The 12,636-nt window shown below is 46.5% G+C and overlaps 1 protein-coding gene across 2 annotated transcripts in view; it reads right to left on the bottom strand.

Moving 5' to 3' along the window:
• Nucleotides 1-12,636, bottom strand: part of LOC144935561 (phospholipid-transporting ATPase ID-like) — a 102,292-nt gene that overhangs the window by 1,961 nt on the left and 87,695 nt on the right. For both annotated transcript variants that reach the window (XM_078862336.1, XM_078862338.1), the window contains exons 19-27: nucleotides 9,984-10,095; nucleotides 8,914-9,019; nucleotides 6,500-6,650; nucleotides 5,930-6,113; nucleotides 5,204-5,427; nucleotides 3,771-3,854; nucleotides 2,449-2,694; nucleotides 1,418-1,556; nucleotides 377-507 (exon numbers count right to left, since the gene is read on the bottom strand). In XM_078862336.1, coding sequence (XP_078718462.1) covers nucleotides 377-507; nucleotides 1,418-1,556; nucleotides 2,449-2,694; nucleotides 3,771-3,854; nucleotides 5,204-5,427; nucleotides 5,930-6,113; nucleotides 6,500-6,650; nucleotides 8,914-9,019; nucleotides 9,984-10,095 — 1,377 coding nt within the window. The remainder of the gene's footprint in view (nucleotides 1-376; nucleotides 508-1,417; nucleotides 1,557-2,448; nucleotides 2,695-3,770; nucleotides 3,855-5,203; nucleotides 5,428-5,929; nucleotides 6,114-6,499; nucleotides 6,651-8,913; nucleotides 9,020-9,983; nucleotides 10,096-12,636) is intronic.

Below are 12,636 nucleotides of genomic sequence, written 5' to 3' on the forward strand. Positions count from 1 at the left end.
CAGATACGGTTAATTAGGGAACACATTTTCTTATAAGTTAAATGTTTCGCATATGCGTTATTTAAAAAAAAAATGCTCAATAAATGTTGGCACAATTTTTTAACTAGGAATGTACATGGTGAAAATGTACATCTGTGATGTTAAAAAGTACATTACGTTTACAAAAATACATATATGTTAATGCCATTTAGTCACATTTATTTTCTATAAATATAAGCTAAAACATTTTAGCATTATGTTTATGGGTAATTAGAGTTTGCTTGAAGTAGAATTTCCCAGGAATGCATCCCTTCTGTATAGCAAGGTTCCAGTATCCCAAACCAATCTAAACTTAGAGCTCTGCATCCCGTGTGTGCGCGTGAGATGGACTCGTCACCTTGTCGCTGAGCGTGGGCCGCAAGTCGGTCTTCAAGAAGCGGAATGCGGCGATAGGCATGATGCATACAATGGTGGTCAGCGCAATCACCAGCCACACAGATGGCTGGTTTAGCGTGTTCCGTGCTGTGCCTGCAGTGACAACGCATATTCAACACATCAGTCATTGCTTCTAGCTTTCTTGCGCATGGGACGCCTACCAGAACTTGCATTGGCAAGAAAATATTACAATAATTACATCCTGGAGTTTGCGGGTACAGCCTCTAAGTGACTTTTAAGTGCTGGTGCAATGGAGGTTAATGCAAGTTCATTTGTATGAATGTACCACACTTTGAATTTCAGGTCATGTAGATGCTTGTGTCTTTGGGACCCCAAGTTAACTACTTGGCTGCTCCTTATCTCAGAGCCACTAAACTTAACTTAACACTTGTTAAAACTAAACATGGGAAATGCAGCTACCTCCTCCATTAGTGGCGATTTACCGAGTCGTCCAATTGTAATGGCGGTGATGTGCAATCCATCGATCACTTTGTCGATCATCGCATATCCTTTTGCAGGAGTTACAAATTAAATCTATCTGACAACCCTAGATGCCATTGAATGGCTTCTCCAAATCCAACATAGTTTAAAAAAATGTCCGTTGTCTTTTAAATACCATGTGAAAGAATCACCCCAAATTTAAACTGCCAATTATTTTAGCTGTGCTGGCAAAAGTGTTAAGTTTAAACAGAAATGGTGTTTGCACTGCTTGATCTATACATTGACGAATACTTGTTTTCAGAGATCAGACGCTTGAACTAGATTTCCTCAGCCTGCAATAGGTCACTTACGCACCATTCCTAGTGCCACCCCACTGTAAAGTGAATATCAAGTTAAAGGTCAGCACTCACCCACCTTAATAAAAAGATAAAGACAATATACTCAATCTTGATGCACCAAAAACAACAAATATTCCCAATAAATAATGGTCCTCAGTGTCCCTGATGCCGCCGCCGCCACCACCACCATTATAATTAGGATGGCGTCTGCATCATCACCGCACCTATGAAGCGAAACTGGGACGGGAAGATGCTGTAGAGGCCAGCGCTGTACATGGCGAACATGATCGCAAAGTAGACAGCCACGCTGCCCCAGATGAAAAAGTGGTTGATGGCCGTCCAGTAGGCTGTGTCCAGACCCATCTGGAATGAAAATGCATACACAGTGCATGGCTAAGAGTCAAACCCTTTCCCCCAGGATGGATAATCACTTTCCTGAACAGTGAATATAAAGGGGTGTCCTGAAATAACTTGCCAACTCATATTTAGTTAAGATAACCCTTGGCAGCTTACTTGTGACTTTTACAATCCACTTTGGACCATTTTTATTGTATCTCTCAACAGATGCTTGTGCAATTACTATTTTAATTCACTTAATCTGCCTATTCTCAACAAAAGCCTCCTTTTATGGAATATCAGAATGTGTAGGTTATCAAGTTATTTTCCAGGACACCCCTCATTTATTATTATTTTTTCTGGACAATAAAACGCACTTTTCCCACCCGCAAAAGTTCAGAATCCATTATATAATCTGACAGGCATGTGATGAGATTTAAATACCTTTATTGATACTTGGCACACGTTTGTGGCACCAAAGCAAATGTCAACAAGATGCCAAAAAAATTGTTTCAAACCAGACAGTGGACTTGCAAACACTCTCCAGATGTCCTTGGTTCTTTTGGTAAAGTCACGTAGAAGGAAAATAATAAAATAATAAAAATAAAACATAATAAAATAATTCTCGCGACGTTTCGGCCACAACGCAAGCAGCCGTCTTCAGACCTGTTCTCCACCTGAAGACGGCTGCTTGCGTTGTGGCCGAAACGTCGTGAGAATTATTCTATGTTTTATTTTTATTATTTTATTATTTTCCTTCTACGTGACTTTACCGAAAGAACCAAGAAGATGAATCCCTGCAGTCACGAAAGCTTTAAATCGAAACTCTCCAGATGAACTGTGTTCCCAAGGCCCTCGCAGTTACCCACAAAGGAAGGGGGCAGGGGAAAAGAAGAACAGCTGTGGAGTCGTCGGTCACCTGCAGGCTGACGACGATGATGAGCGACGTGGAGACGGCCACAGCCAGGGACTGGTGGTCGGACAGTCCGGTTCCGTCATCGCGCACCGCCTCCACAAAGGCAGCGTACGGCACAAAGAAGAGCACGACTGACGTGTAGATGCCCTGCCCGATGCAGATGAAAAATTCGCGCTTGTTGAACAGCAGGTTGAGCTGCCCCGGCTCGTAGAGCTTTGGGCAGTCGATGCTCCACTGGTCGTTGATGTCCTGCGAGCGAAAGAATGGGATTTCATCGTGGGAGCTTTGTTCTGGGTCGCAACCGTTACATCTTTGGTTCAAATCCATGGTAGGCTCTCGTATATGGCCAGTTGGTAATCTCAAATCTGGTGAAGAGTGGATTCTTAACAAAAAAATAGCTCTTACTGTACAAATTTGATTTTGAATGAATAGTCCAGCCTAGCTACATAGACAGGTTCAGAATTTAGGTAAAGAGGCAACCAATCACCAGTGCAACGAATATAAGTAGAGTCTACAGTTTTGTGTAGGATAGAACCATGAATGCATTGAGGAGATCATTTCAACGTGCTCTTTTATAACAATCAGACTCTAACATGAATTACTCATTGCGCTGCGCTAAAATGTCTAAAGCACATTTGGGATATTATGGCGGTGTGGAGGAAGAAGATAAAAACACCGACGCAAACTCAACATAATAATGGCCTGCAGTGCTGTTGAAGCTGTTCCTAATTCCGTGCTGTTTTGATTAAGTGTTACAGTTCCTCCAGCATGTTGGCTTCTTTCATTATCCCTACAGGAATACTACTGCTTACATTTTTTTCTGTCTTGACTACAGCACCTCTGTTGTTGCAATAATAAAGTATTGGTATTCAATTTTATTTTCACTCTACATATTTTTTTCCCATGAAACATCTGTCAAGAGTTTAAAAAAATTCAATAGAGTTAAAGGCTTGTGATTTGCCAAACCTTCCTTGAGTTATGTGCATGGAACAATATCGCACTCAAACGGTCAGTGCTGGCAAGAGCAGGTTCAGTGTGAACCAAGAAGGCTGTCTCCTCTCTGGTGAAGACCAATCAGTTTCAATTACAATGCATATATGTTTTTGTTTGCTTGTTCACCACAAGTATGTGTGGTTAATGCAGACATGATTCCTTGCAAAAGTTAGTTTGGTGTTTTAACATCTTAACACCTGTCTTATTGCCATAAAGGGTAAAACCTATTTCTATACTTTGATACTGCAAAATAAGTTCTACATACACACAACTTGATGAGAGGGAGTACAGCTAGCCTCACTGTGGCTACGGTGCATCTGACACATGCTTACCTGATCGAACACCCCCATCGCCAACACTGGCAAGGATGTGTAAACAATGTTGAAAAGCGTAATGAACCACTGGTCATACACCGTCTGAAAAGATAGAACGACATAAGATAGGGGGGGGGGGACGTTGAGCATTATTGAACAAAATAAAATGGAGGTAAGGCAGGAAAAGAAAAAAACATTGTTTGGATGCGAGATTGGAAATTGGAGAGTAAAATAGTAGAAGCACCATGAAAGGAAGGCGAGAAGATGTGGAAAGACGCATCAACATTAAAAGGGGAAGAGTTTTCCGGAAATGAGGAATTATAATAACGATTGTAAAATAGAAAAAGTATTATGGTAGTGTTCGGGCAAGATGAGAAAGCAGATTGAAGGAAGGGATTGAAAGTGTAAACCAGCTGTGTTCACTTCTTGCAAATGTGTTTGTTTGCCAGTTCGTATAGCGCTTAAAGCACACCCTTGTGAAAATTCCAAAACAGTCTCAAGGCCAACACATACCTAAAACACAGCATTCCACTCGCATGCAATAACATGCATGTTTCTCTACAAGCAATGGAATCACGGCTTACCTGGGAATGCTTTATGTAACTCAAGAATGCAGGTTTCAATCATGTGTTCATGGTTGGTTTTAAATAGTTTTTTAAATACATTGGTCCGAAACGGTTTGAATTTTTATGATAAGAATCAATCTTATGTTTATAATTTAATCAATTCTTGTTATGTGCATTCATTGCGTGAAGAAACATGGATGAAGGCTTTAAACCTCACCGCTTATATTATAACGCGCTAGGTCAACCGTAGGCAAGACAAATCATTCGAGTTTAACAGGCGATTTAATTACTAACATTCAATTGCGTCTTCTGACTTTCATGTTTCCTTTGGGTGGAATGTGTTTTGGTGAGAGTGAAATTTCTTCCTGACAACCTAACACTACTTTGGGTATGCAGATAAAATAATGTCAGTGCAACGCAGCACACTTGGGCTATTAATGAGTACCAATTTAGTTTCGATTTAAAGCTTTCGTGACTGCAGGGATTCATCTTCTTGGTTCTTTCGGTAAAGTCACGTAGAAGGGAAATAATAAAATAATAAAAATAAAACATAATAAAATAATTCTCACGACGTTTCGGCCACAACGCAAGCAGCCATCCTCAGGTGAAGAGCAGGTCTGTCGGGGAGACAGTGTTGCTAGTTGGCCTGCGGGGTTTATTCTGCCTGGTGCACTTGTTTGATTCGCTTTCCCATTTCCTTGAAGCTATGGATGGTCACAGTTGAAGCACTAAGCTGTATGCATAATTGGGATGCAGGAAAATGCATTCCTAATGCAGGACCCTCCTGAAATAATGAGTTTCGATTCTACGTGGCTTTCCTGGATCAATAAGTTATTATTAAATGCACCTGTGTAGGCAAGCCAGCGACCCGTGGTGCTTTCTCACCTGGGCGGAGAAGCCGCAGAAGAATCCGAACCAGAAGTGAACGAGCGTGAAGGCGAAGTTCTTGTAGAAGAAGTAGCACAGGAACTTGCACATGCGCAGGTAGGACCAGCGGCCGTGCACGAGCAGCAGGCGCTGCAGGAAGCGGAACTGAGCGAAGGAGTAGTCGCTGGACAGGACGGCCTGCATGCCCTCCTGCCCGCTGATGCCCACGCCGATGTGAGCCGCTGCAATGACAACGCGGGGGGGGGGGGGGGCACAGCACGGTGAGTTATCGCCGGTGGCTGGTTCGCTCCACGGGACCTTGCTGCATGGTCAGCGAGGGTCACTAACCAGGGCAACCAGCCGAGTGCTGTGGGACACGGATAATACCCAATCGCTCCGGCAATTGTAATCCGAGCTTATTTTCAATCACGATACAATTATGACTCAGTCTCCCATCATTCAAACCGATCTGGTATTTTCCGATTCTGAACTAAAGTAACATTATGCCCCTACTCACAAGCATGCATTGTAACACAGGAGGAATCACACATGGGCATGTGGCCTTCGGCAATAAACTCTTGACTTGTTGCACAACATATTTTGCCATTAAGTGCACAGAGCTACCCGGCCCTCTCATACATTCTCCTCTGCCAGCCCACGAGCTCGCCTACCTACCGCCTTGCTCACCCGCCCACCTGCTCGCCCGCGCACACTCGGTCGCTGGCTCGCCGGCGGCACACTCACTCTTGATCATGCTGACATCGTTGGCTCCGTCCCCGATGGCGAGCGTCACGGCCTTGCGGTACGTCTTCACCAGCTCCACCACCTGCGCCTTTTGAAGCGGCGTCACACGGCAGCAGATCACCGCCTTGCACATGCAGGCCACCTCCAGGAACTCCATCTCCATGTCGGCCTCCAGGGCGTGCGCCTGCGGTGGAAGCCACGCACACCCGCCCACGTGTCACGGGCAAATCGGAATGCGGGAGAGGTCTGGGGTGCACCTACCTCTTCACCAACCATCGATGCTTTTCACCAATGCGTGGTGTCCACAGAGCACATGGGACACACGTTTGTGACAGGAAAATTAAGAATAGCCCACAGTGCGGACTGCTAGCACCATTCTCAATACCGTGAACCACATGGTAACACCACTGCCCTCTTAGATCATTCACCGGCAGCGTTTCAGACAATCAACAGGCTAATCCTGAAGCTGCCCAATGGCTCGCTCACCAACCTCGGCATGGACATAAAAACTTTCTGGTCAACTCCCTGCTATACGAACACCACCCAGCGGCATGCTGCACCCATCCGTACCAGGCTGTGCCCATTGATGATGATGGCGTACTCCCCCTCCACAGTCGTCTCAATGGATGGGCAGGCCTTGGAAGGATCCTTCACCGACGAATAGAGGAAGCCATTTGCAGCCGAGCCCTTGCTCAGTCCAAGCATCTTGGCCTTTGCACGTCTGTCGCAGACAACGCAGGAAGACGCGGGCAATGCACGCGTCTCATCCTCAACAACAACGTACAATAGCTCGGCCACCTGCATGTTGTCCAATTGGGCCGTGGACATTCGAATGTATCAACTTTACAATTATTGAACGGATTTATCAAAAACGACATTTTATCTCAAGATGTTGGACAACAGTGCGCAGATGTATGGAAGCTAACGAGGATAACCGAGGAGGTAATTTCAAGTATTATACACGTCACAAAAACATGGGAAGCCTGTGAATGGTGATTATGCATACGTAGCTGTAGTAAAATGTCCAAAATAGACGATATTAAGAGTACCATTAGCAATGGCATTTCACAAAATTGCAGGTCAGGGTCGGCATTTAAATGATGGTCCTAAATGAAATGCAGCACTCTGATTCGAGCGTTCGCCTTGATTGAACGATGCCCCTCATCCTCCCCTCCAGGATCAATACAATGAGTCCCCTTTCATGGAAGGCCAATGCTAGTTTTATAATTGATGAGACTAGCCATCCTCGTCAAGGGAATGAGGAATTTCCACCAATGGATCATGGTCACCAAAGGCTATGAATTCCCCATTGCTTGCTAGAGTTGGGATAATGCAGTGTTTTATTAAATAAAGCATGTGCACTATAATTAGGATAAATGTATTCCCATACAATGTAGTCTTATATAATGTAGTGTCAACATTCAAATGTAGCACTCGAAGCTGATGTTTTAATAAACTTTCCATCTGAATTAAATTAAATTAAGACAGCAAAGGAACACTTTTGGCAGCCATGGAAAAAGTTATCTGTTAACACTGGCAGGAGCAAATTATTAAGTGACATAGGGCATCATTCATGTTGGTAGAGATGCAGCTTCCATCAATACTCAGGGTTAAAACAACCAAACCACCACAAATTGTTCCACTGAGAGGAAAATTTTCCAAAAAACACGATAAGAAAAAATATATATTATTAAAATGATCAAAAGCTAAAGAGCAAGTCTCTTCTGCTGCTATGCGCTTGGTACAGAGAAGTATGGCTTTCGGATAAACAACATCTCTCTTATGCAAGAGCAGCGCAAACATCAAGATGTGTCGTCACTGCGAATGACATTTCCACGTGATCACGGCACAGCATCCGCGGCTGCATGCCTTGTATACCTCACGAAATGCTCTCGTGGAAAATAAAATAAAAATACTCAACCAGCTGCAAATGCTTTACTCACTGCCAAACCTAACACATGGATTGAGATCAATAGATGAGACGAAACAAAGCTGGGGCGTTATTTAATACGAAGCGGCAAAGTTATCCCGATGGTTTGAATTTCAACAAGATGTTAAAGGTGCTCCACAGCCCGGGATGATCTGGGACTTCATTCCCCGTTGTACCGCGCGTGGCAATGCAGACTCGTCGGTAGAATGAATAGCAAGTGAAAAAGTGAGCCTCTCAAAACAAAGTGGATTGCCACGTGCCAGTTGATGGTCGATTCAGCATTTTGTCCCTCCAGAGGTTGGTATTGGATGAGTGGACCTCACCAAAAGGAATGTGAAATTTCGACCACTAGTTTAGGCCCTTCAGTAGTAGATTAACCACCAGCTCATTCTTCATCATGAAGATCACCAGCCCTGACTATTTCACCGCATGATGGTCTCCTCAAAGCCATCGCTTTTGCTCGCGATCCTGCGACCTAATGATCCACCTGCACACGAGCGGATTCCATCGCTCCATCTCCACAGTGGCCATTAGCTGGTGTCCACAGACATGACACTTCACTACCAATTAAACTGGAAGACAAAAAAAACCCGAGTTGCTGATTGAAACCGGTGATTTATATTTGCAGGGAAGCACTACCTAATGCCAGTAGCTGTCTTTTTCGTAATACAGGGACTCCTCTACTTACAAACGAGTTAGGTTCCAGAGGTTCGTAACTCAATTTGTTCTTAATTTCAACTACTCCTGTCGATTCCAAACATGTTGTACAGCATGTACACTAAACACGGGGAATGGCTTTGAAAGTTGTACAATCTCCTGCAGCTGTAGATGCCACTGGTTCTTCACGTTCTGCAGATGGAGATGCCACCACCGCCATCTATTGCGCGGCGGTCGAACTTACGACTCTCGGTCCGAGCAGGCAACTGGACATCGGGACAGGTTGGTTCGTATCTCTGAAAGTTCGCACGTAGAGGAGTCCCTGTACAGTGGAAGTGGATGAGCATTGCAGGGTGAATGAAGCCCATTATGATAGAGGCAGACGACGCGTGCTCACCCCAGCTCCTCGCGAACCTCCTGGACCGTGTGCCCCGACACCACAAACACCTCGTTCATGTCGTCTGTTAGCATGTTGCACGAGTAGCCGATATTCACCGCCGTTTCTGCAACAACACAAGTGCCAACAACTCACACGGTTATTTCCAAATACTTTCCCACCTCCAGGAGACAAAAATAAATGGTTATGACTGTAGTCGTCACCGTGAATGTGGTACATGTATGTGCAATAACGTTTCAACTGCAGATGAACCGTGTAAATATTTTCCATGCATATTTGGGTACGATCTGCAGGTCACATTTGGTGCGGAACAGTGTAGCTACTTCCACCTCTTCCATGAAGTCTGCCCAGAGTGGAAGAGATAAAAACTCCGTGGAGGGGATTTACAGATCTCTCTCCACCGGAAGCCCTCCGCCGTCAGTGGCGTAAGCAAGGCATTGTATGTACAACTGCATATATACAAGCAATTAGCTGTTAGTGGAAGAGTCCAACGACACTGCACCAAGGCACCGCAATTTACGGAATAGTTTTGTCAGACACGGCAGTCTACGCGTGTGCATCAAGACAAATGAAGGCCTGATTGGGCAGCCCCTAGCTGCCGTCCGCAAGAGTGATTAAACGCCCTTCCCACATCGCCTGATGGAAATTAACAATGATCGCCTAATAAATTGAGCAGAATGTGTCTGGTGGAAATAAATTTGCTTCAAACTTTTGCTCTTTAGTCAATTCCATTCGGATTATGAATTTGGCCATGGGTATGTTTAGCACGCATTTATTGGATTAAATAAAGCAAAGCACTGTAAGCAAACTCTACATCAGAATTAAGTGAACATTTTTGCGCACAATGCTTATAAGAGTTAATGGTAGAAAGCCGCACGTGTGGATGCTGTTAATGCGTGCACACAGCGTGCGCAGTGTACACGCGCCACACCTTTCAAAATGTGTGTATAAATTCCATCATGTGCCTGCCATGTATGTGTCCGGCTGACACTGTGGACACCCTTGCGAATGAGACGCTCCACCTTGGGCGGAATTTCCAGGTGAAGTAGTTTAAAATGTTAAATGAAAACCTTGTTTGTCGCCCGTGAGAACCCAGATCTTGATGTTAGCCAGCGCCAGCTTCGCAATGGTCTCCGGCACACCCTCCTGCAGCTTGTCCTCGATCGCGGTGGCTCCCAGCAACTGTCCGCATTCAGAACACCGACACGCACCCACGGGCACGCAGACGCACGGCCAGGTGAAACACGACAGCGGGCATCATTCGCCGCGAGGCCACGGCGATGTTGTCACCGCGGCGCTTGTACCAGGCGAGGTGAACTTTGAGGTCAAGTAAAGTGTTGGTAGGCTCGCTGGTGGGGAGGTTGCAGGACAGACCCAGATGTTATGGGTTAACCGAGATGATTGGCTGAAACCAAAACAATCCAACCACCTCGCGGTAACATTGCGGAGCATGGTGATGTTAAATCAATTTCAATCAACCCATGCAGGTGAAAATGCGGGATTAAAATGTGCGTTCTTGCCAGTGAGCACAGAACAGCTGATTCAAACTCATCTGAGACGCATTTTTTAAAAGTTGAACACGCTCGGTGTCACACAACTCATGCGGTCAATGTCAGAAACTCCTGCCAAGTTAGAATGCAGTAAAACACCAGAGCCGTGAGACAATACTGCGGCAAGAAAAGAGGAACAGGCCCTTGGAGAAATCTGGGGAATTGCCACTGCAGTTATAAATTCTGCAGTGTCACTATACTTACGTTTCTGAGTCGATCAATTCACTCTAGGAATACATACAAAAACAGCTAATGTATCATATCTACTTTACTCTAAAAAAAAGATAAATGAGAAGTCCAAAATATTTTTTTTTGTACTTATTGTTATTGTCCTTGTTCAATGGGTAAAACACACGATAATAAAGCAACAGTGACCACAAGAAAATAAACATAAACTCTACAGATTCTCCCGTCAGACATATCTGGCTTCCCTGAAAGAGACACTGTACTATCCAACATTGGCTCTGGCAGGATACCTAATGATAATGGATAATGGTCGGCAATAGCCAATGTGATATTAGTGGCTATCTCATACCAGTGTAGTAATTACTCAGGAGGCTTGACGACGGGATCGGAGGCACACTTATTTATTAACACAACTTGTATACAGTTAGCGAGTATACACAGGACCTAAGGGGTAACGTCCCCTTACTCGGCTAACAGGGAGACACAACATCTAAGCCCCGCTAACCTAAGCCCAAGTCCTCCACTAGGGAGCTAGGGGAGGCTACCTGTCCCAGCCCTGGTCAAGCTGGGATCCGACCCCCTGAGTTCCCAGACCTGCTCGTCAGTCTGGGCTCTCGGGGCCACGCCACCGGCTTGCCCTGGTCGGCCCTTATAAGGACAGCGAGCCAGGGGAGCTCCGGGGCCTATTCTAGCTGGTCTTCCGTCTTCGCTGGTTAAAGCTGATACCTCGACCTCGAGCCCTCCGGCTCACCCCCTCTTATAGTCCGCGGCCCCCCCGGGAGGGGCCCGTGGGGGATGCAGGTGCGGACGTCGGTGTGGCCACCTCCTATGTGTACGGCCCTAACCACGCCCCTTGTGTTTGTTTGCCATCCGCTCCCATACACAATTACACCTCTACATCACCCCCCCCTGTACAGCTCGCAGCCGTCCCCGGCTGCAACAAAACCAGAATAAAGGTGCATGCCTCCCCAAAACCGTGTGTGCCTCGCGTAAATTTAACAAGAACGATAACAGTCATAACAACAACAACAACAACAGGAACAGGTAGAAGAAGAAAGAGAAAAAAAATAACCCGGCGCACCCTCCCGAATAAATACCCCATTCCGCAAACCCAACATATATACACGCGCTCCGGATGTCCCTCCCCCACTGTCCGCAAGGGCCCCCCAACGGCCGACCTCACAATAGTCTGCGCGTTTTGGCGCGCGTTCTCGCGGCGGGCCCGTCACAAGGGCTCGACCCGGCACGCTCAGTGGTGGTTGGTGACGGTCCGGGTGCAAGAGAGTCTGGCGTCGCTGCCGAGTGACCCCCGACCCCTCCGGGAGGGGTTGGCGGGCGTGGACCCGTCACTCCTGTTGCACCTGGAGATGGAACAGTTGACGTCATGTCAGGCGAGAGCAGCGACGTCGGGGAGTCGGCGGACCCCTCACACGTTTGGCCATGCGTGTGTGTGTGTGAACCACGGGCCGGCGCAATGAACGGTTTCAACCTTGAGGGGTGCACGTACCACCGACGCCTCCCCCATTTGACGCGAACACATTGCGGCCGTAAGACCTGTACGACCTCCACTGGCCCCCGCCACGGCCGTACCAACTTTGACGAGGTTGCCAGTGGCACCTGGGGACAGTGCAACCATGCCCTGTCCCCTGGTTTCCATTTGAACACATGTACCCGCCCCAGCCGAAGCCTCTCGTTCGCCTTCTGGCGGAGTTCAGAATTTTGCACGGCCGCTTCCCGCGCCTCAGACAATTTGCTGATGTTAAATTTAACGTGTTCGGACAAGGTAGACTTCGCCTGAGGCGCCGAGAGCTTCAGCTGGGTCGTCACAGGGGGGTTAGCCTCGCGGCCATACATTAAAAAGAAAGGGGAAAATCCGGTGGCCGCATGGGGAGCCATCCTGTAGGCCTGCAACACACCGGCTATGCGAAGGTCCCAATCTGTCTGGGATTCGGACACCTGTTGGGACAGCATAGACGTGATGGTCCGA

Source organism: Lampetra fluviatilis, chromosome 13 (assembly GCF_964198595.1).
Source record: "Lampetra fluviatilis chromosome 13, kcLamFluv1.1, whole genome shotgun sequence".
In the NCBI taxonomy this organism is placed as follows: domain Eukaryota; kingdom Metazoa; phylum Chordata; class Hyperoartia; order Petromyzontiformes; family Petromyzontidae; genus Lampetra; species Lampetra fluviatilis.